General features: G+C 40.9%; 1 protein-coding gene across 3 annotated transcripts in view; it reads left to right on the plus strand.

The window, feature by feature from the left end:
- The window catches only part of LOC132394584 (uncharacterized), a 29,626-nt gene extending 11,771 nt beyond the window's left edge, over positions 1 to 17,855 (plus strand). The window contains exons 3-8 of one of the 3 annotated variants that reach the window (XM_059970903.1): positions 2,464 to 2,790; positions 6,047 to 6,112; positions 6,358 to 6,412; positions 6,531 to 6,565; positions 12,448 to 12,491; positions 17,206 to 17,855. In XM_059970903.1, the coding sequence (XP_059826886.1) occupies positions 2,464 to 2,790; positions 6,047 to 6,112; positions 6,358 to 6,412; positions 6,531 to 6,565; positions 12,448 to 12,491; positions 17,206 to 17,292 (614 nt within the window). In that variant the 3' untranslated portion in view covers positions 17,293 to 17,855. Of the gene's footprint in view, positions 1 to 2,463; positions 2,791 to 6,046; positions 6,182 to 6,357; positions 6,413 to 6,530; positions 6,566 to 12,447; positions 12,492 to 17,205 lie in introns of all 3 variants that reach the window. The other 2 variants (XM_059970904.1, XM_059970902.1) reach the window with 2 other exon arrangements.
- The last annotated feature ends 7,465 nt before the right edge of the window (positions 17,856 to 25,320 follow it).

The following is a 25,320-nucleotide window of genomic DNA, read 5'->3' on the forward strand; positions in this document are numbered from 1 at the left end:
TACAAAGTGGCAAGTGGTGCAGAACGAGACCAAAAATTAGTGAGCAGTATTCATGGATTCAAGGAAAGTTCGGACAAACTGATGGCGGGGGAGGGGGAGGGGAGGAACTGCTACCAAAATGTTGATTGTGTGCGAATACCTCCTCCTTGATGGCAGTAATGAGAAGAGGGCATGTTGTGAGTGACAGGGTTCCTAATGATGGAGATCCCGTTTTTGAGACTACGGCTTTAGAAAATCTCCTCGATGCGAGGGAGGCTGGTGCCTAGGATGAAGTTGGTTTAGTTTGCAAATTTCTGAAGCTAATTCCGATCCTGTGCAATGGCCCCTCCATGGCAGACCAAAGCTAATCAGAAGTAACAGAAAGATTTTATTTTTCGGTTTACAATATAATTTTGATGAGTATGGTAAGTTAAATTAAGGCAAGATTTACACAGTAAATGTCAGGAGCATAGAGAGCGCTGTGGAACAGACGGCCAAGAGCTATAAGGATTAGTTCCCTGAAAGTGGCGAGACAGATAAATATACTGGCGAATAACATGTTTGATACACTTTCTTTCATCAGTCAGAGTACAGGAGTAGGTATTTCACGTCACAACTGCACATGCCGTTGGTGAGACCCCGGCTGGAGTGTTCTGCACATTTTTGATTCGTAGCAGGAGTAAGGATGCGGAACAGGTGAACAAGGATGGCACCGAAACCGATGGGTTTGCCAGGATAGTTGGGATGGGCAGGGTTTTCCCTTCACTGGAGCGTAGGAGGCGAAGAGATGATCTTACAGAGCTCTAAGAAATTAGAGGTATTATACATCGAATGCTCACTGTCTTTTTCCCAGGGTGGCGGAGTCAGAAACTAAAAGGCATAGGTTCAATGTAAGAGGGGAAATATTTACAGAGAACATGAGGGGCTTTTCACGCAGGGCGCGGGGGCTGTAGGGAACCAGCCGCCAGACGAAGTGGTGGAGGCGGATACAATTACAATGTTGAAGCCTCATTTGAAAACCTACCTGAATTGTCAAGATTGAGAATGATATGGGCCAAACCCAGGGAGTTTATGTTGGCAAATTTGTTGGCATTGTTGGGATGCGTCGATAAGCTTGTGTCCGTGTTGTATAAATCTGTGGCTTTAATTATTATAGCGCTCCGTTTACAAAGTACTTGGCCAGCAGACTTTCATACACCATTCAGTAATAAGTACTCGGCTTTTCTTCTTGACCTTGGAATAATGAAATGCCCATTTTGAATGCAGTTCCAGGAAGCCAAAATATGTTTTGCAATGATCATTCAGAAATCATTTATGAAACTTTTGCCAACCAATTGTTGGTGTCATGGTTCAAAAAATGGCTAACATGAATGATTCTATTGTCTATCAGCCATGGAACTCCATGCAGCCTTTCTGTAATGCAGATAGAATTTTTTTTACTGTAACGTTTATTGGGTGCTATAGGATAATATAGCAATGTTCACAATCATACGACTGAAAATGATCATTATAAGCAACATGGAATTGCACACGAGCTGATAACCATGGAGTTGTCCCAGGGTTGTCACAATTTTTTATTAATATACTTATAAAATGGTTCAATATAGTCATTATCATTGACTGAAAACGCTTTTTAAGCTTAATTTCCTAAATTTAGAAGAGTACCAACTCTGGTTGTTTGTTCTTTCAGCTTTTCTTTCGAGAGATTAAAATATTGTTGACATACAAATGACCAAAATAATATTTTTTGCAGTTTAATTTAGTTTTTCGGGCTGTTATTATTGTTTGCATATTATAATCTGTAAAGTGCTTGAACGCCTATCCAGTTCACAATGAAAATGTGTCATACCTCAGTCTTATTAATCTATAAATAAAACAATACTAAGGAACGCGTGGGACATGGGTATAAACAGAAATGCTACAGTGATTACAGTGATTTTTTTATCTGATACATCCTATTTATAACCATTTTTGAAAATAGCAACCAGGCCATCACTCAACCACCCATCCATCCATCCATCCATCCATCTATCTATCTATCTATCTATCTATCTATCTATCTATCTATCTATCTATCTCTATCTATCTATCTATCTATCTATCTATCTATCTATCTATCTATCTATCTATCTATCTATCTATCTATCTATCTATCTATCTATCTATCTATCTATCTATCTATCTATCTATCTATCTCTCCCCATACCAATTTGCTGCCAAAGAATCGGGCCGAAATTTAACACGTTTTGACTTTGTGTTCACGGTCCATCCCCGTAGATGTCAATGAAATTAACACATTATTTCTAAGTCCTGGAAAATATTTTCCATTAAAAAAATACACATGCGCAGTTCTATGTTAAAGTGCCTTTTCCGAGTATGTTACAGTAGGAATAACGCACACTGGAAGAAGTTGACTTGTTTGAATGTTTTACTGGAAACTTCGGTATACTAATTTTTTGTTTGTGTATTTTTATGTTTGACCAGGTACCGAGGCTAAAAATGGTCCTGTATTCCAAACCCCAGCAACAATTCACTTATTCGAAGGCGACACTCTGATGTTGAATTGCACTTTTAAACTGAGTGGGGTAGCATCTTATACCTGGCATAAGGATGACTGCCTCATGGATTTAAAATCCCAGAGATACGAAGGTAGAACTGTACTACCTGTTAAATCAACTTTTCTAACCAAGAAAGATGCTTCAATCTGGATTAAGAATGTTACAGTATTCGACTCAGGAAGGTATTACTGTAAAATTGCTGAACTGGGCAAAAGCGAAGAGAAAGGCGACGGTACCTTGGTCACCGTGAACAGTAAGGAAATCTAGTATTATAGCACTCTCATATACGTGTTGATATCATAGTTTGTATCGTCTTTTGATAACGTTGTGGTAACACTGGTATGTGCGCATAGAAGAGGAGCTTTTAATCCTTTTTATGGCATGGACACCTTGGTAGTCCAGTGAAGCCCCTGGACCCCTTCTCAGAGTAATGATTTAAATATATAAAATAAATTACACATGATAACAAAAGAAACCAAGTATATTGAAATACAATGATCAAACTATGAATAAAACAAATATGTGATATATTTGTGCGTCTTTATTAACGCATTTAATAGTAGAAGGAAATGATAAATTTCAGTTAGAGGTTAGTGAAGATGTCATGTCTTTCCCATCCAAGATCACGAATCCCCTGGAGTGGTCCGTAGACTCCTGGTTAAGAACCTCTGGCACAGAAACATTCGGGCCCAATGCAAGGAAACTTGATTGGCGTAGATAAACATCACTGTTTGCATTGGCAAGTTAGGCCGAATGGCCGGTTGTTTTTCAGTGCAAATAATCGATGACGCTGTAACTCCGATGGAAATTTTCTTCTCCTTTTCCACCAATCTGTTTTTCTTTGGTCTGTTTGTCTCCGCCACCCACCCTCTCTCTTTTCCTCAGAAATGGACCCAACCATGGTCTTATTCTGAATACATTTCAGTTTCCTGCTTTTTTATTTGCTGTTCGATCCGCGGCATATAATACAGTGCCTATAAAAAGTATTCACTCCTGTTATGAGTGATGAACAGACCTGATGGACAATGGGGTGCAGAGTTAACCATTCCCAACCTCCCTCCTGAGAACTACGAACTATTGCTGTTGTTATGCTGCTCGTGAGAGAGAGATAAAGCCCAGGCAAGAACATTTGCTATAGATAAGAGGGGGAGAGAGAGATTGTTGATTAACTGTATTATGACTCTTCCTGGATTATTTACTTTCTACTACAAGGACTGTACTTTGCTCGTTAACGTTCCTCAGGAGATAGCAGGAGAGGCCTGATTTGATGGACACAGTCATTCAGAGTTGATGGATAGCTGAGACCCAGTGAGTGGGGATAAAAAGAAAGGTCTGGAGAGACACCCTTCAGACACACCAGTGGGCACTTATTGAGTGTTGGGAACCCACAGAAAGGTGGGGGCTTCGAAGACAGAACCAAGAGATCGGTCAGTAAAACTCACAGTGTTACAGCAGGGCCGGTGCGGACTTGTGTGTGTGTCCACTCATGCCAGAGTGACGAGTCCACCACAGAAGAACGGTCTAGCTGTAGACCAGAGGGGTCATAACTAATTGACCACAACGACACGACGGATTAAGAAAGCCACAAATAAGGTTTGCCTGCCGCAGCGGTTGCTGTTACATCTCTCTCTCTCTCTCTCTCTCTCCAACGATTTCAATACAACAACCATAACTACTACAGCATTTATGAACTGAACTCTGTACTTTTCTATGACAATTCATTTACCCCTAGACATTGATAGAGCTTGTTTATTGTTCATTATTATTATTCCTACACTTTTAGGTTTACTACTACTAACTTGTTTTATATGTATATTTGCATTTTTGATATTGTATTGTGTAGTTTACTAATAAACACCTCTAGTTTGGTACCACCAGACTCCAACGGATTCTTCTTTCTCTGCTGGTCAGACACACAGTTACGGGGTACGTAACACTCCCCCTTGGAAGTTTTCATGTTTATTCTTTTACAACATTGAATCTTAGTGGAATTAATTTGGCTTTTTTTGACACTGATAAACAAAAAAAAGACACATCGGTGTCCAACTGAAAATATACCTCTACTTACAAAGTAATTTAAATCAGTCACATTTATGAAAACACAAAATAATTGATTGCATATGTATTCACGCCCTTTAATATGGCACACCAAATCATCACTGGTGCAGCCAATTGGTTTTAGAAGTGGCAGAATTAGTTAAATGGAGATCTACTTTTGGAGACCTGTGTGCAGTCAAGGTGTTTCAATTGGTTGATGTAAAAATACACCTGTATCTTGAAGGTTCAACTGCTGGTGAGTCAGTATCCTGGCAGAAACTACACCATAAAGACAAAAGAACAGTACAGCAACTTTGCGAAAAGGTCAAGTCAGTAGATGAATACAATATCATTTCCAAGTCACTGACTATCCTTTGGAGTACAGTTAACTCGATGATGGAAAAAATATGGCACAGCTGAAGGGGACTAGTGAAGAAGGTCACCAAGAGACCCGTGACAACTCTGGAGGAGTTACAAACTTCAGTGTCTGAGATGAGAGAGACTGTGCATTCAACAACCGTTGCCCGTCACCAGTCGCAGCTTTAAGGGAGAGGGGCAAAGAGAAAGCCACTGTTGAACAAAAACCTCACATGAAATCTTGGCCAGAGTTTTCCAGAAGGCACGTGGGAAACTCTGAAGTCAACTGAAAGAAGGTTCTATGATTTCATGAAACCAAAATTGAACTTTTTGGCTATCAGACGAAACATTATGTTTGGCAAAGCCAAACACCGCACATAATCGAAAACATAGCCTCCCTATTGTGAAACATGGTGATGGCTACATCATGCAGTGGGGATGCTTCACTGCAGAAGGATTGTGAAGGTAGGGGGTGAAATGAATGTACAAAATCCAGTGAAATCCTGGTAGAAAGCCTAATGCAGTCCAGAAGAGAACTGCGACTTGGAAGAAGACCTGTTTTCTAGTAAGACAATGAGCCTAACCATAAAACCAAAGCTACACAGGAATGGCTTTAAAACAAAAATATTGTCCTGGAGTGGCCAAGTCAGAGTCCAGATTTAAATCCAATTGAGAATTTGTGGCTGGACTTGAAAAAGGCTGTTCGCTCACGATTCCCGTGCAATCTGACAGAGCTTGAGCAGTTTTGGAAAGACAAAAGTGTAAAACTTGCAGTGTCCAGATGTGCAAGTCTGATGGAGACCTAAGCACACAAAATTAAAACTGTAATTGCTGCCAAATATGCATCTACTAAATACTGAGTTGAAATGGGTAAACACTTGTGCAATGAGTTATCTTGAGTTTTATATATGTGATTTAGATCACTTTGTAGAGATCTATTTTCACCTTGACACAAAACGGTATTTCTTCCTTGATCAGCGTAAAAAACAACAAATTAGACCCACTGTGACTCAATTTTGTAAAACGATAAAGCATGAAAACTTACGGGGGTAGGGTGAATACTTTATAAAGGTACTGAATAACTCACGGTGTTTTCGCTTGTTTTCTCTCTATAGAGAATTGCAAAACCGCAATGCATTCAAGAGCTATTCATCTTGACTGGCAGTGGATTGGAATCGCAGGTGGTGTAGCATTCCTAATTACTCTGTTACTGCTTGTAGTGATCGCAGTCCTTGCTAGACGAAATAAAGGTATGTCCGAAATTTGAAAATTTATTATACTTATTCATGCAAGCGGTGTAAGTTCATGGGGAGATTCAGAGTAGTAACAAGTCGTAATCGTAATCACACAACATACAGCAGAGACAAAAGCACATTCAGATAATTCTTGGTTTTTTAGCGACAATTGTTTGTTATTATTTTATTAGGAATTATTATTGATTTTGCCATTCTCTTATTTACAGCTTACGCCTTACTGGTCAGGTAAGCTGGTCAGCAACTTTCACGTTATTTTATTTTGCTGATGTTTAAGCTTTGTTCAAAAAGATTTCCCGAAACTCATATTAGCAATTAGTAATCGTGTTCTGTTCACTTCCCACAGAGAATGCACGTCCTTTGATTCTGCAAAAGAGCCAAGTAAGTCATTCAAACTCTTCTTGAGTACTACAAAGACTAGGAGCTGTTTGTGCGTCGGCACGTGTGTGTGTGTGTGTGTGTGTGTGTGTGTGTGTGTGTGTGTGTGTGTGTGTGTGTGTGTTTGTGTGTGTGTGTTTGTGTGTGTGTGTGTGTGTGTGTGTGTGTGTGTGTGTGTGTGTGTGTGTTTGTGTGTGTGTGTTTGTGTGTGTGTGTCTGTATGTCTATTTTATGTATTGATCAATAATGGATAGAGCAGGCCCTGCTGGCCCTTCAGCAACCCTGACAACCCTGGTTTAACTCTAATTTATTCATGGAACAACTTACAATGACCAATTGACCTACCCGGCACATCTTCGGATTTTGTGAAGAATCCGGAGCACCCAGGGCAAATCCACGAATTCGACACGGAGGACGTTCAGAGACTCATGGTTTCTGTGAAGTGAAATCTTCCCTGACGTATCTGATAGAGCTCTTCGAGGAAGTAGTAAGCAGGGTGGACAAAGGACAGTTAATGGGTATCGTTTTCTTGGATTTCCAGAAGGCACTTGCTAAGGCCCACACTTGAGGCTGCTTAACAAGATAAAATCACATGGCATTATAGGAAAGATACTGGCATGGCTGACAGACAGGAAGCAGCGAGTGGGAATAAAGGGACCTTTTCTGACTGGCTGCCAGTGACTAGTGGTGTTCCTCATGGGTCAGTTTTGGGACCGCTACTTTTCACATTGTTTGTCAAAGATTTAAATAATGGAATTGATGGCTTTGCGGCAGTCTGTGGATGATACGAAGATAGGTGGAGGGGTAGCTAGTGCTGAGGAAGCAATGCAATTGCAGAAGAACTTGGACAAATTGGAAGAATGGGCAAAACGTTGCAGATTTAGGAAACAGCGTTAAGAAATGTATAATAATGCGTTTTGGTAATAGTTTAATTGGGAGAAGTTTCAAACATCAGAGCAGCAGAGGATTTAGGAGACCTCGTGCAAGACTCCCAGAAGGTTAATTTACAGCTTGACTCTATGGTAACGAAGGCAAGTGCAGTGTTACCATTTATTTCAAGGGGAATAGTATATAAAAGCAAGGAGATAATGCTGATCATTTATAAGACACTCGTCAGGGCTCTCTTGGATTATTGCCGACAGTTTTGTGTGCCATATCTTGGAAACGATGTGGTGTCATTGCAGAGAGTCCAGAGGAGGTTCACGACAATGATTCCTGGAATGAAGGGGTTAACATATGTGGAGCGTTTGGCTACTCTGGGCCTGTACTCACTGGAATATAGAAGAATGCGAATGGATCTGATTGAAATCAACTGAATGTTGCAAGGACTTCATAGGGTAGATGTGGAGAGGACATTTCCTATGGTGGAGGTATCCAAAACTAGAGGGCACAGCCTCAAAATTGAGGCGACATTTTAGAACAGTGGTAAGGAAGAATTCCTTTTTAGTCAGAGAGCAGTGAATCTGTGGGGGAATGCTCTGCCGCAGACTGCAGTGGAAGCGGTGAGTATACTTAAAGCAGAAATTGATAGTTTCCTGATCTGTCAGGTCATCAAAGCGGATGGCGAGAAGGCAGGTGAGTGGGATCCGGCATCAACCATGCTTGAATGGAGAAGCAGACTTGATAGGCTGAACGGCCTAATTGTGCTCCTATGTGTTATGGTTTTATGGTCTTATGTACTGTTTACAGCTGACGCTGGGATTGAACTCCGAACTCGATGTCCCGAGGTGTAGCAGCGTTACGCTAACTGCTATACTACTGTATTTGTGTGTGTGTGTGTGTGTGTGTGTGTGTGTGTGTGTGTGTGTGTGTGTGTGTGTGTGTGTGTGTGTGTGTGTGTGTGTGTGTGTATGTGTGTGTGTGTGAGAGAGAGAGAAAGATTTAAGTAAAGAAGTGTCATTAACTGGTATTTAGCTAAAATTTTTGATGATCTAATTATAAGCGCTAGAAACTCTGCAGATGTGGGAAATCAAGAGCAATAAAAACAAAATGATGAAGGAACTCGGCAGGTCAGGCCGAGAGGAATAAACAATCGACGTTCGGAACTAGATCCTTCATCAGGACTAGGAAGGAAGGTGAAAACGCTAGAATAAAAAGATAGGGTGAAGGGAAGACAAGCTAGAAGGTGACTGGTGAATCCAGGTGGTGGAAAAGATAAAGGGTAGGAGATGAAGGAATCTGACAAGAGAGGGAAGTGAATAACGGAAGAAAGAAAGGGACAGCGGGGGAGGTGATAGGCAGCTGAAGAGAAGAGTGGGGAATGGAAGAAGAGAGAAAAAGAAAGAGAACAGAAAGAAGAAAAAATATTGGAAGGAGATATGCCAGCAGGTTGGAGGCTACCTAGACAGTATAATAGGTGACGCTCCTCCACCAGGTGTTGGAGTTGTTAAAATACATTAGGATGGATAAGTCCCCGGGGCCTGACGGAATATTCCCCAGGCTGCTCCACGAGGCGAGGGAAGAGATTTCTGAGCCTCTCGCTGGGATCTTATGTCCTCATTGTCCACAGGAATGGTACTGGAGGACCGGAGGGAGGCGAATGTTGTCCCCTTGTTCAAAAAAGGTAGTAGGGATAATCAGGGTAATAATAGACCAGAGAGCCTTACGTCTGTGGTGGGAAAGCTGTTGTAAAAGATTCTTAGAGATAGGATCTATGGGACATTTAGAGAATCATGGTCTGATCAGGGACAGTCAGCATGGCTTTGTGAAGGGCAGACCGTGTCTAATAAACCTGTTACAGTTCTTTGAGGAGGTGATCAGGCATATAGATGGGGGTAGTGCTGTGGATGTGATCTACATGGATTTTAGTAAGGCACTTGACAAGGTTCCACACGGTAGGATTATTCAGAAAGTCAGAAGGCATGGGATACAGGGAAGTTTGGCTAAGTGGATTTAGAATTGGCTTGCCTGCAGAAGGCAGAGGGTTGTGGTGGAGGAAGTATATTCGGATTGGAGGGTTGTGACTAGCGGTATCACACAAGGATCGGTTCTGGGACCTCTACTTTCCGTGATTTTTATAAACGACCTGGATGTGGGGGTAGAAGGATGGTTTGGCAAGTTTGCAGACAACACAACGGTGTTGTGGAATGTGTAGAGGATTGTCTAAGATTGCAAAGAGACATTGATAGGATGCAGAAGTGGGCTGAGAAGTGGCAGATGGAGTTCAACCCGAAGAAGTGTGAGGTGGTACATTTTGGAAGGACAAACTCCAAGGCAGAGTACAAAGTAAATGGCAGCATACTTGGTAGTGTGGAGAAGCAGAGGGATCTGTGGGTACATGTCCTCACAGGTAGATAGGGTAGTTAAGAAAGCTGATGGGATGTTAGTTTTCACAAGTTGAGGGATAGAGTTTAAGAGTCGCGAGGTAATGTTGCAGCTCCATAAAACTCTGGTGAGGCCACGCTTGGAGTACTCTGTCCAATTCTGGTCGCCTCACTATAGGGAGGATATGGAGACCTTGGAAAGAGGAGATTTACCAGTATACTGCCTGGTTTAGAGAGTATGCATTATGATCAGAGATTAAGGGAGCTTGGGCTTTACTCTTTGGAGAGAAGGAGGATGAGAGGAGACAAGATATTAAGAGGAATAGATAGAGTGGACAGCCAACGCATCTTCCCCAGGGCACTACCGCTCAATACAAGAGGACATGGTTTTAAGGTAAGGGGTTGGAAGTTCAAGGGGGACATAAGAGGAAGGTTTTTTACTCAGAGAGTGGTTGATGCATGGAATGCACTGCCTGAGTCAGGCAGATACACTAGTGAAATTTAAGTGACTACTAGACAGGTATATGGAGGAATTTAAGGTGGGTGGGGGGTATATGGGAGGCAGGGTTTAAGGGTCGCCACAACATTGTGGGCTGAACGGCCTGTACTGTGCTGTTCTATTCTATGTTCTATGCTCACACACATTTAGTGGATATTGCTGCACTTTCGTTTACAGCCTTGCCATGAAATATTCTTGTTTTCCTTGTTAAAGTTTTACTTATACTGTCTTGTTATTTCTTTTTGTCCTCTCAGTCAGTAGGAACCGCTAAATGTATCTGGCCTTAATTCAAAAAAATTCTATTGTTATAGACTATACTTCAATTAGAACATAGGATGTGAGCATTTAAATTTTGGTCACTTAACATGTGGTGAACACAATCATGTGCAAATTGCAGATCATTCTCATGGAGGCAAAGTTCAATTTCAAAGTAATTTTTTTTTATCAAAGTCATTATACGTCACCAACTACTACCGTGGGATTCATGTTCTTGCAGGCTTTCGCAGTCGAACAAAGAAATACAATAGAACCAATGAAGAACCGCACACAAAGGGTGACAAGTTGTAAAATAGAAAAAGAAATAAGTAATAATAATTAAGTAATAAACAAACATTTCTCGAGCTCCTTCTTTACACAGGTCTTCAATGTGACCTCTTTCAGCACATTACATTCATTCAACTCCACCAACGCAATGATCTGTTTGAATGAGTTGTTGGCTCGAGAAAGTCTATGGAACGATTTTCAACATCTCTTCAAATCACATGATCCCCTGTTTTTTTAAAAGATATCCTCCATCATTGCTGATGCACTCTTAATGCCTAAGGTTCGAACAGTGGAGGCAGCCATATGTAACTAATGAAATATCTCCAATATATCAGAATTCATAGTCAAAGTATCGTCTGAACTTCCTCTTTCTTTTATAACACATCACTCTTTTAATGTTTCCGTCGCTATGAATTTGTCCTATTTTATAAGCCAAATTCATAGACTTCATGGCATCCAAATTCATTAATCAATTCTTCCATGTGACCAACTCTGATAATTCGAATTCAACTGTACGTCATCATGGCAACAACTCCTCCTTAGTGTTTATGCATTCTTTTGAGCCGTGCTGACGGCTACAATTACCACTTGCACTATTAGATAACCACAAAATATTTGTTGAAAAGTTCCCAATCAGACCATGCCTTTCTCGTTGAGAATCTTAATCTTAATCTGGCGCGCCCAATTTAGTTGGATGTGGCCATATTATTTTGATGGATCATGTGTAGAGAAGGGTAATATCAATAAGCACCAGACATGGACAGATGCGTTACCTATCCCTATTTCTCTTGCATAGAGATGGACAAAATGTCGATTCATTTTATCCTCAACAGATTAAAAGGAAAACTATTATTGGTTAAAACATATAGTCACACACATTGAGCATGTGGTTTATTTCTCCAAAGTATCAGATGATAACTTGTTTGACGTGAATCCTAGGTTATCAGCAGTTTCTGAGATACTGAAATAACTCCGCCTGGCACAAACAATCATTCCACTGTCAACGTCATGTTTATCACATTTCTTCACCATTCTGATGTTTGGCACGAATAACTGAACACATCGACCACCTCTGCCTTCTGTTATGCAGTGAGTTGCTGCCACATGATTTGTTGATTAATTATTTGCATTCATGAGCATTTGTAAAAAAGTGGCCACTGATCGTGTGTATTCAATACATGTAACGTATAAGTAATCAAAACAAGAAACGACGCTCAATGACCAGGTTACGTCACGACTTACGTAGGATACCCGCTGAAGGTCTTTCGTCTGTGAAACAGCTGTATAAATGTAAACTTCTCATATATTTAGAACAGGGTTTCCCAACATGTGGTCTACAGGCCCCTTGCTTAATGGTATTGGCCCATGGCATAAAAATCGGGAAGATTTAGAAGTTTATTTTAAAGCTCGTTGATGTATCAGTAAAAGGATTTCCTTGGCAACGAATGTAATATAACCGATGCTCTTATTGTCTAGAGATTCAAATACAAAGCTTACTAATCGACAAAATTGAAGCATCATTTAAAATATTTGTGTTGGTTATTACAATAACGCACACTTTTTATTTTGTTTTCAAACAGTTGCACCCCCCAGAAGAAAAATGAACGATCACGCCAATCATCAGGTAATGCACTTTGTTTATCTCGGAATGTGGGATGTGCGAAACGAATGTCACATGACAAATTTCCAAACTTTTTAACAAATTGAAAAACCATAGAAACAGAGTTTCTGCCTCCACCACAGCCACCGGCAGCCCATTCCACGCACCATAGTCCAGTTAGGCTAATCTCAGTGGTTGGGAAAATGTTGGAGTCTATTATCAACGAGGAGGTTTCGAGGTACTTGGGAACTAATGATAAAATAAGTGAAAGTCAGCATGGTTTCTGTTCAGGGAAATCTTGCCTGCCAAAACTGTTAGTGTTCTTCGAGGAAGTAATAAGTAGGAAAGCAACAAATAAGCAACAAAGGAAAGGCAGTGGATGTCATTTACTTGGATTTTCAGAAGACTTTTGATAAGGTGACAAACATGAGGCTGCTTAGGAAGACAAGATACTATGGCGTTACAGGAAAATACTGGCATGGACAGTGGAATGGCTGACAGGCAGGCGACATCGAGTGGAAATACAATGGGCCTTTTCTGGTTTGCTGCCAGTGACTCGTGGTATTCTTCAGTGGTCAGTATTGGGACTGCTCCTTTTCAAATTGTTTGTCAATGATTTAGATAATGGAATTGATGGTTTTGTGACAAAATTTTGCGGATGATAAGAAGATAGGTGGAGGGGTAGTTAGTGCTGAGTGAACAAAATGATTAACTTAGATAAATCCAGCTGCAACCATCCGGGAAATGGTACCATACCATTAAAGCCAGGACCAACTGGCTCCAAGATATCTTCTTCAACCAGTCCATCATACTGATTAAATTACGCTGATACCATTGTATTTTTATGCTATATTAACTGTCCTATTGTAATACTATTCATTACAAATTGCCATAAATTGCACGTTGCACATTTAGACAGAGACGTAACGTAAAATTTTTTTAGTCCTCATGTATGTGAAGGATGTAAGGAATTAAATATCAATTCAATTTAATTCATATTGGAAGAGTGGGCAAAAAGTGGCAGATGGAATACAGTGTTAGGAAATGTATGATAATACATTTTGGTAAACTGATCAATAATGCAGACTATTGTCTAAATGGGGAGAAGGTTCAAACATCAGACATGCAGAGGGACTTACGAGTCCTCGTGCAAGACTCCCAGAAGGTTAATTTACAGCTGTCTGTGGTAAAGAAGGCAAATGCAATGTTGGCATTTATTTCAAGGGGAATAGAAGATAAAAGCGTGGAGATAATGCTGAGTCGTTCTGAGACACTAGTCAGGTCGCACTTAGAATATTGTCAACAGTTTTGGGCACCAAAGCTTAGAAAGCATGTGTTATCATTCGAGAAAGTTCAGAGGAGGTTCAGGAGGATGATTCCGGGAAAGAAGGGGTTAACATATGAAAAGCGTTTGGCAGCTTTAGGCCTGTACTCACTGGAATCCAGACGAATGTGTGGAGATCTCATTGAAACCTACCGAATGTTGAAAAGACTAGGAAGAGTAGGTAGGTTGGATGTGGCGAGGATGTTTCATATGGCGAGGGTATCCAGAACTAGCGGGCACAGCCTCAAAATTAAGATTCGACCCTTTTGAAGAGTGGTAAGGAGGAATTTCTTTAGCCAGAGAGTAGTAAATCTGTGGAATGCTCTGCCAGAGACTGCGGTGTCGGGCAAGTCCGTGGCATATTTAAGGCGGAAGTCTATCGTTTCCTGATCGGATAGGGCGTCAAAGGAATGACGGTGCATAGTTGATGGGCTGAATGGATTAATTCTGCTCCTATGTCTCATGGTCTTATTGCGGGCATCACAGAACATACACCAATCACACTACACATGAAGTAATATTACCACTAATAAAGTAATAAATAATAAGGAGAATTTAGACTCAAGTTAAAAAGTAAACAGTATAACACGATTGGCGCATCATACTTGCCGAGATCCGGGTGGTAGCAGAGAATTCCGTAGCCTCACGTTCTGCGGGAGGAAGCTGTAGCTTATCCTAGCAGAACTTGTTTAATGCTACGGTACCTCCTGCCTTATGGTAGGGGCTCAAGGAGATTGTTGGATCATTGACAATGCTGAGGACCGTGCGTACGCAACGCTCCTGTAAACATCTCGAAAGGATGGAAGAGAGACCCCAGCGATTCTCTCAGCGGTCACCGCAATCCTTTGTAGGGACTTGCAATCAGATCAGATGCCCTTTAATTCCTCGTGCTACTGAGTATATGATTAATTAATGAAATTCTTCAGTGTTGGCGTTGGAGTGAAAATGGTTTTATATGTAAAGCCAGTTGAACAATATGCTGATGATGCAAAGAAGATTTAATCCTTTCAACTGAAACTAAAAAGAAGTAATTTTGATGCGAGTATTGAGAAAAACCAATATGCATCCAGTGCGCCTCCCTTAACTTTACATTTTCACCGTCAACACTTATCATTTATGTTCAACAGTTTAGCTTTTACTTTGGCGTGTCCATGCTGGCAGACGAAATCTGCCACTTTTTAGCAGCTTGAGGAAACGCGGAGAATGGAAAACCACTACTTTGCTTTACATCTAACTCAATTTCTCTGCTTTAACTTGAAAGAAATGAAACTTCCATATTTGCATATAATTCAATCGTTAGAATTACTCATGTTTAGATAGCACTTCGGCGGAAATGCATTAAGTTTGCTATGGAAATTTGAGATTTCACACTTCAACCATGGCTGCCGTTTACGACACTCCAAAAGGTCATGACAATGAGATACTCAAACGAAGTTGAGATAGGTTTTCTGGAACCAAGCACTTCACAATCTATAGCAATTAACGCTTCACAACCCAACTCATCTTTGTTTTTGTTTTCTATTCTTTTGTTAACCACCAAATATATTATAGATCTCATGTGTCTAAATACTGAATAGAGTAGGCCTTCGGAGGGTTAGATTGCCAGGATTGAGCAAACTTGCAGATTATAAGCAATTTGAATAAAAATGCATTCTTCTTCCGAATGAGTCGTTTGTCTGGCACGGTATCCTGCTCACTGAGTGTTTTTAAAGTTGCAATCATCCACCCAAATTGGGAGCATTCCACCAGAGTTCTCACTCCTGCTTTTTAGATGATGGAAAGACTTTGCGTACAGGAGGCAAGTCAGTTGCTGTGGGATTCTGGTTGCTAACAGTGGGGCAAATATCATCAGAGTTTCTCAGAGATCTGCCTTGGACTCAGCCATTTTGTATCATGGGCGTCATGGTGGTGTAGTGTCTTGTACGCTTTACAGTACAAGACACCCAAGTTCAATTCTTCCGCTGTCTGACTTTCTCCCTGTGAATGCGTTAGTTTCCTCTGGGTACCCCACAATCCAAAGACATACCAATTAGAAGGTTAATTGATCATTGCAAATCGTTCCATGATTAGGCTCGGATCAAATGAGGAGACTGCTGGGCAGCGCAGTTGATGGATTGGACTATGAATAAATAAATATATTTCATTTGTTTAATTAGTGATTTCTCTTCTTTGAAGGCAGGGACTAAAATATTTGCTGCTTTTTGCATATTATTCCATTCTATCTGCAAAAGATGCCTGTCTTTGAACGAAACAGGACTAAGATAGTATTAAGATTGGACTGATATGACATGTGATATAAAGAGTTCGATAATGACCATGGCGAACAAGGGTGGGTCTAAGTACTTTGTCTTATTCTATCACCAAGACCACCTGTATCCAACTGATTAATGCAGCGTGGGTCTATAATTATAAGGAAATCAATTCACCTGGACCATCTACACAAGTAGCATGTTTTCAGCTGACTATACTGGATGCGGAACCACGGTTCATTTTTTTTTGTCCATGAAAATGTTTCCAGGATTGAATGGCTTGTCATATGTAAAATGGACGTTGGCTCTGGGCCTGTATTCATAGAATTCAGAATAATGAGGGGTGACGTCATTGAAACCTATCGAACGGTGAAAGGCCTTGATAGAATAGATGCGGATGGGATGTTTTCTATGATGGAAGAGCCTAAGAGCAGAAGAGAAAACCTCAGAATAGAGGGGCGTCCTTTTAGAACGGAGATGAGGAGGAATTTTCTTAGCTAGATAGTGGTGAATCTGTAGAATTCTTTACCACAAGCATGTAAAGGCCAAGTCTTCATGTATCGTTACAGTAGAGGTTACTATATTCTTAATATATTCTTGATTGGTCAGTGCATGAAGGGATGTGGGTAGAGGGCAGGAGAATGTGACTAAGAGGAAAATTGGATCAGCTATGTGTAATGAGTATAGTCTGAGTGAGCTAGGGGTTTTCTTCTAGGAGCGAAGGAGGATGAGAAGTGACCTGATAAAGGTGTAAAATATCATAAGAGGCATAGAGCAAGCTGACAGCCAGATACTTATTTCCAGGGGTGGAAATGGCTCACACGAAGGGAAATATCTTCAAGGCATTTGGAATAAAATATAAGGGTGCGACTTTTACACAGAAGGTCGAGTGCGCACGCGTGTGGAACGCGCCTCGAGAGGTAGTGGTACAGGCAGATACACTAGGGTTTTGTAAGATAATCTCAGATAGGTGCACGGATCATAGAAAGATAGAGGGTTATGTAGGAGGGAAGGATACTTATTAGAGTAGGGCAAGATAGTGGGCCTAATAGCCTGTACTGTGCTTTACTGTACAACGTTCTATAGTCTGTGAAATTGGCTGAATGAAATTACGGTGATAACAGTTCCATTTATCTTAGTGTCAACGAATGTTCTTGTTTAACAGCATGAAGACGCCTATCTGCACTGTCACAATAAAGAGGGTGCGCCGAAGAGAAAGCGTCCACCACCAGCAAGAAGGAACATGCAGTAGATTTCGGTCTGTGCCGTGCGGTAGGGTCGTTGCAGCTTGTGTAAATCACTCAGCGTTATCGAATAAATTGGTCGATAAAAATGCCATATATTTACAATTTGTATTTTTTGTAACAAAGCGAACTCACAAAGGAATTCGAGGTAAATGGATGTTTAAGTACATAGTACTGGTTCTTTTTCGATTTGAAGCGGACTCTTTATGTCGTGTGGCCTGTCTTCAAGTATGAAACTGAAATATATATATATATATCTAAAAATAACCGCAGATGCTGGAAATCTGAAACCGGAACAGAAACTGCTGGAAGTGCCCTGAAGTTCCAGCAGCATCCGTGGAAACAACTGCAGTCAGTGATTTGTGTGTGTGTAATGAAGGATTGCAGACCCGAATCAGAGATAATATGTCTTTCCGCTGTTGCTGCGTGACCTATTAAGAGTTTTCGTTGCTTTATAGTTTGCTTCTGGTAGAAAAGAATATCTTCCTACTTCTTCTAATCGGTTCCTAATATGTATATGCCGGGAGCTTCACTTTTGGGCTTGCACTACAAATAAACTTCGTTACTCGTGCTCTTGGTTTTGATTCCGTCATCTTTTGTAAATAGTCTAAAAGCCCAAATGCTATATAAAGCCCATGGTCTTGCAAACCAAGCGAGGAAATGGAAAGAGAAATACTGGATGTACTCTGTGAGTCAGGCCACGTTTATACGAAGCAAACGGGTTCAATACCCTTCGTCAGAACCAGTAAGAATATTAAAACAATTCTAGATGTGGGGAGGGTGAGGAAAAGATAATTTCAGATAGGGTCAAATGGGGGTGACCATGGGCAACATCTGAAAACACAATGTTCAGGACAATTACTGAATGGGGTTCTAACATATAACTGTCATTAATTCCTTTGGGTACTCTTCTGTTTTGGTGGCCTCTTGCGAAGAAACATAATTTCAGGATGTATATTGTATATATTTCTCTGACATAAAATGAAACCTATCGAATGGGAATACTTAGAGCGTGAAGACATGACAAAATAATATACACAAAATATTCTCGGCTTTATTAGACGTAGACGGAGAAGATATGTCCAGCAGACGAGACTGGTCAAACCTTCCCAACCAGAGGAAGAAAAAATGGGAAGCATTTTTAGAGATGGACTACCGAAACAAGCAGAAATATAGTTATTTGAAGATGTAGAAAGTAATATGAAGACCAGTGGAGGAGAAGCAGACTTTGTGTTTTTCTGTATTACTCTAGACCTCCAGCATCTGAAGTTTTATTTTGATTTTTATGGCAAACGAGAGTTTACTCGATTTTTTGATCTGCGGAATCTTCAGAGCCCAACTTAGTTCCAGTTCATGTCATTTTCCAGCTTTTGACACCAAAAGTCGTGGCTGTCTACGTTGTAGGTTTTGGTATTGCTTTATACATAAAGAGGTGACACCTTAATGCCTGACGTTCTCTGTAGTGGTTTGTCAGTGGTTGAAGATAACTCAGTGTTTAAGGTGGGCCCCAGAGAAGTTTCTACAGCTATGGATCTCTCATAAATGTTAGCTGGAAAAAGTCGGCCTTGATCTGCTTCTGCAGGATGCTTTCTGAGGAAAGAACGTTAATAATAATGCCCGGAGGAAAAAAAAAATGACAAAAATAAAGTACAGCAGCCTGGAAATTTGAAGGTAATCTGTAGACGCTCACATATCAAATAGGAAAATTTACACAAAGCGTGATGACAGCAGCTGGAAGTAAAATAGAGATGATTAGAATTAATGTGGTTTTGCGTTACGAGAAGTAACCCATACCGTCACTGCGTTACTTTCCTATTTATTTTAACATTAGTTCTCATAACTACTACCTAATCAGTTCAAATGAATGTTGTCTCCCCATTAATCAGCGCTCCATTCTGAAAATCACAGTAGACATCTGTTTAATTACATACCTGAACATCAGATAAAAAACTTTCCCCTTTAGAACATAGAGCGACACAGCACAGGACATTCGGCCCACGATGTTGTGCTTACCCTTTAACCTACTCAGAGTAATCTAACCCTTCTCTCCCATATTGTTCCCCACTTCTGTTTCATCATGCTCCTATCAATGAGTCTTTGAAATGTTCCTAATGTATGTTCCCCTACTACCGTCCCTGACTGCACATTCCACGCACTTACCACTTTCTGTATTAAAGAAAATCTACATCTGACATTCCTCCCGTATAACTTTCCCAATCATCCTAAAATTGTGCCAATATTTTATCAGCCATTTCCGTCCTGAGAAAAAGTCTATGACGTCCACTCTATCTATGCCTCTTATCATATTGTACAACTCTATCAAATCACCTGACACCCTTCTTCTCTCCGAAGAGAAAAGCCTTACATTGCTCAACTATCTCCATAAGGCATTTTCTCTAAACAAGGTAGGATCCTGCTGCTAAAATTCGCAGATGAAATCCAAACCAAATATCCGTCTGTAAATTTTGAATATCTACTTTAAAAGTTCTTACTTTAATCAATGTTATATTTTCAAATTTTTCAATAAACAACATTTTAACCCAAACAGTTTTCCATTCATATATGTTGCTACAATTCATTGTAGTTCATGGAGTAGAACTGAATGTACTAATCTCAATATCAAACATAATCTACGGAGCACATCTTCTTCCATAGCAAAATCAAACTTCTGTAGAGGGTTAGGAGCACCTCCAGAAACAAAGGGTGGTCGACGTTTAGGCTCAGCACACTTAACCAGCAATATTCCCTCATGGGAGTGAAAACAGTTGATCTGCTGAGTCCCTCCAGCATTTTGAATGTGATATCCCAATGAGCCTGTACCCTGCCAAGGGGAAAGTACTGACCTGCTGAGTTCCTACAGATTTTGTGTTGTGACCCAGAGGATCAAATCCTCATTGTAAGTAATCCTGATGAACTACTGAGTTCCACCAGCATTACTTGCGGTGAACCAAAAGAGCAGTTTCCTATCTTGCGAAAACTGCTTACCTGCTGAGTTGCTTCCTCTTATTGGGTGTAGTGACCCAGTGGAACTCTTCCCCATCAGAGGAATCTGCTGATCTTCTGAGAGCATAGGACGTTTTGCGTGTGGTGACCTAAGGACTAGTTCCCCATGAAGGAGAAACTGCTGACCTGCTGAGTTCCTCTAATAGCTTTTTTTGTGCTGACCCAGTGGAAATATTCCCAATCATAGTCTGTCTGCTGACCTGCTGAGTGCCTCCAGCAGTTGATGTGTGTTAGAGCACAAAACCATCAGACACATGAACAGAATTAGGCCATCTGGCCCATCGAGTCTGTTCCACCATTCAATCAAATTCACCACCCATTGGCTGAAGAAATTTCTCTGCATCTCTTTTTTGAAAGGGCGCCCTAAATCCCGAGGCTGCGCCCTCTTGTCCTAGACTCTCCCACCGTAGGAAACATCCTTTCCACATCTACTCTGCTTAGGTCTTTCAGCAAAATAACAGTTTCCAGTCGTAGGAAATCTACTGACCTGCTGAATTCCTCCAGTATTTTGTACTTGGTAACGTAATGGACTAATTCACCACCATGGTGAATTTGCTGACCTGCTGAGTTCCTCCAGCATGCTGTGTGTGCTGACCCAAGGGTACATTTCCCATCATGGGAAACCTGCTGATCTGCTGAATTCCTTCAGCATTTTGTATGTTGTAACGCAATGGGTCACTTCCCCAGCATTGGTGAAGTTGATGACATGCTGAGTACTCCAGCATTTTAGCCGTGCTGACCGAATAGACCAATTCCCATCATACGAATCCTGCTGATCTGCTGAGATTCCCCAGCATTTTAGTTAGTGAACCAATGGACCAGTTCCCCATCATAAGGAAAAGGCTGACCAGCTGAGGTCCGACAGCATATTGTGTGTGGAGACCCAAAAGAAATCCATCACTGCTAAAGCTCACATACAGTGCAAGTAGGGAGGATGGGCATCTACGTGTGCTTTTCTATATGATTGCACACTTAAAGGATAGTTTTATGGAGAATGACTTGGAATAGAATGAAATAGGTTCCGAGAACTAGTGGTTTTCAAAGAGTTGTGGCTGTTGCTGAAAGTTTCAGATTGAGAACAATCTACAATGCAGCAAAGCATGTTTTGACAAATATATAAAGTTAATATAAAACGTTTGAATAATCAAATTAATTTCAACATCCGCAACAATAGCAGGGAAATCTAAACATACCGTCATGTTTATAGATGTTGTCATAATCTGAGGCACCATTTGAAAGTCGATTGATATATTACATTGGTGAACTAAAACATTTATATGGAACAGCATTTCAGTTTCATGCGGTATGCTATCTCAATTAAATTTGTCGTTGATTACTCCTGGTAAACGAATGGCTCAAACGATGCCATAGCACATAAAACATTGTATAGTACAGCACAGAAATGGTAATTTGCCCCAGTATGTTATACTGAACCAATTAAATTAGCCATCATATGCCCGACTTAATTCCCACTGTTTATACAATATACATGTCCCTCCATATTCTTCAGATTCACATGTCCATGTAAACGTCTTTTAAAAGTCTCTAATGTTTCTACCTCTCCCACCATCCCAGGCATTCCATGTACACACCACTCTCTGTGTAAGAAACCTTTCCCTCACATCTCCTTTGACATCCCCCTCAACTTAAATGCACTCCCTTTCCTATTAGTTATTTCAACTCCAGGAAAATACATTGTCTTTCTCCTCAATCTATGCCTCTCATAATGTTACAAATCCTTATCAGATCACTCTTGAGCCTCCGCTGCTCCTCAGACAGCAACCCAAATTTATCCAGCCCCTCGTTATAGCACATCCTCTGTAATCCAGGCAACATCCTGGTAAACCTCTTCTGCCCTCTCTTCAAAGTTTCGACATTCTACCTGTAATGGGTGACCAGAACTGTATGCAATACTCCTGAAGCCGCCTCATTAGAGTTTTAAAAAACTGTAACACAACTTCCCCACTTTTGAACTCACGCCTCGACTACTAAAGGGAATCATGTCGTATGCCTTCTTAAACACCCTAACAACCTGTGAAGCGCCTTTCAGGGAGCAATGAATTTGGACCCCAATGTCTCTGTGCTGATCAACACTGTTGAGGATCTTGCACTTAATAGTGTGTAGTGTAGTGGCTTATGAAAGGAATGACAGGGTAATGTGATTAGAATTTCTGAATCTGTCCTGTGTATCATTGATGGTAAGTACGTATCAATCTAATAGTGTAAATATGGGGTTTAACATTGATCTAAATCGGTTTAATTGCATTTCTTAAAATATCTAAGATATCTGTGGCACATGTGCAATTGGTTTGCTACATCTCTTTAATCCATTTGGTAAAACAAATTTTATATGTTTAAATATTAAATTTCAAAATTATATGGCGCAAAATCATAACTTTATTGTAATCCAAAATTGGCTTGACTCAACAAGCATTTTATTTTGCAATATATTGTTTCAAAATTTGTTAAACAACATTCACTTGAACACATTGCAAACATTTCCTGCCAATCAACAGTTCAAGCCATGACTTCAATAGCAGGCATAGTCGGTTCTTATCAGATGTTAACTTGTGGTTAAAGTATATTGCAAGCCTTGACATGCTCTTCGAGCATTCCTTGTGCTTTGGGTATGTTCACTCTGAATGTTGCAGTGTTCGATGCGTTTTCTTTCTTGCGAAATACATTTCTATAACATACGTGTCTAATTGATATTAATTTGCAAGTATGCCATTAGCTTACTGAGTCACAGCGGTGCATCGAACCGCTGCTGTTGTGAAAGCGGCACTTGCAGATACACCGCGGTTTCTGTGCGCTTTAAAGAAGAAAACCGCACGAAAAGCTGAATGCATGAAGTGGAATGATAACTTTGTTCATTTGGTGAATAGAACAGACAAACATTAACCCCTTAGATCTGAGTCAGATTACAGGGAAAATACTTACTTAAGCCCATCACCCCCACTGGGGCATTGGCCGCCGACAACAGCTTGCTAGAGTCTGCTGTCCTGGACCAGTCTTTCAAATTGTCCCAGCTGCAGCCCACCTTCGACGGTATTTCTTCTTCCACGGATAAGGTCTCTGGAGCTTCTGTTGGTGCTCCTGTCGCTGTAGGATTTTTTTACAAGATGGGGGTTTTAGCCCCAAGCCCAACAGCCGGGACGGGACTGTTCATATCGGAGTCAGGAAAGGGAAAAGTTCTTTCAAAACGGAATTGAAGACGCAATAAAATAATTTGTTTACTGTCTCTGTAGAGCTATCCAGTATAACTTTCGTAAACTGGATAAGAGACATGGATATTTTCAATTGTGTGTTATTATAATGCAACAAATGCCATGGCACAGGAGACTGTGGGCGGACTACTCAGCTTAAATTCCACATTTTTTTAAACCATATATCGTGCAAATTTCAAAGAATTGAAGGCAGGACCCGTTTAGAGTTCGTGAAAGAATCAATGGCACTATGGGGAGAAAATGATTTCTTTAGTTCTCTTTAGGCCTGAATGTATATACGTGTCTCTCTACAAACTCTACGACCTGTACAAAAACGACGTGTTGCACTTGAATCCCAGTTGGACTAATATCCTGGCGGGGAGGTTTGCTAAAGTTATTGGGGAGAGTTGAAACTAGAAATGCTGAGGGGTGGGAACCGAACTGAAGAGACCGAGGAAGAAGCAGTTGGCTCACAAATAGAGAAAGCTTAGAGACAGTGAGGGGCGGGGTGGTGGTGTGGTATGGGCAGGTGGTAGAGAAGAGACACGCTCAGATCGATGGTTTAAGATGTGTCTATTTTAAATTCAAGGATTATTATGAACAAAGTGGATGAGCTTAGAGCATGAATCAGTATTTGGAACTATGATGTTGTGGCCATTCCTGAGACTTGGATGGCTTAAGGGCAGGAATGGTTATTTCGAGTGCCAGGCTTTAGATGTTTCAGAAAGGACAGGGAGGGAGGAAAAAGAGGTAGGTGCATGGCACTGTTGATCGGAGATAGTGTCATGGATGAAGAAAAGAAGAAGTTAAGGAGGGAGTGCCTACAGAGTATCTGTGGGTGGAAGTTAGGAACAGGAAGGGGTCAATAACTCTACTCGGTGTTTTTTATAGACCACCCTGTAGTAACAGGGACATCGAGGAGCAGGCAGGGAGACAGATTCTGGAAAGGTCTAATAATAGCAGGGTTGTCGTGGTGGGAGATTTTAATTTCCCAAATATCGATTGGCGTCTCTCTATAGCGAGGGGTTTAGATGGGTTAGAGTTTCTTTGGTGTGTTCAGGAAGGTTTCTTGACACAATATTTAGATAGGCCTACAAGAGGAGAGGATGTACTTAGCCTGGTATTGGGAAATGAAGCTGGTCAGGTGTCAGATCTCTCAGTGGGAGAGCATCTTGGAGATGATGATCATAATTCTATCTCCTTTACCATAGCATTAGAGAGGGATAGGAACAAACAGGTTAGGAAAGCGTTTAAATGGAGAAAGGGGCTATCAGGCAGGAATTTGGAAGAATAAATTGGGAACAGATGTTCTCAGGGAAATGTGCGGAAGAAATGTGGCAAATGTTCAGGGTATATTTGTGCAGAGTTCTGCTTAGGTAGGTTCCAATGAGACAGGGAAAAGATGGTAATGTACAGGGACCGTGGTGTACAAAATCTGTTGTAAATCTAACTAAGAAGAAAAGAAGAGCTTAAAAAAGGTTAAAAAAAACTAGGCAATGATAGAGATCTAGAAGGCATTTGACAAGATACCCCAGGCAAGGTTTATTGAGAAAGTAAGGAGGCATGGGATCCAAGGGGACATTGCTTTGTGGATCCAGAACTGGCTTGCCCACAGAAGATAAAGAATGGTTGTAGACGGATCATATTCTACATGGAGGTCGGTGACCTGTGGTGTGCCTTAGGGATCTGATCTGGGACCCCCTACTCTTCGTGATTTTTATAAATGACCTGGATGAGGAAGTGGAGGGATGGTTTAGTAAATTTGGTGCTGACACAAAGGTTGGGGGTGTTATGGATAACCTAGAGGGCTGTCAGAGATTATAGGGG

The sequence above is a fragment of the Hypanus sabinus genome, chromosome 5, assembly GCF_030144855.1.
Source record: "Hypanus sabinus isolate sHypSab1 chromosome 5, sHypSab1.hap1, whole genome shotgun sequence".
Taxonomy (NCBI): Eukaryota; Metazoa; Chordata; class Chondrichthyes; order Myliobatiformes; family Dasyatidae; genus Hypanus; species Hypanus sabinus.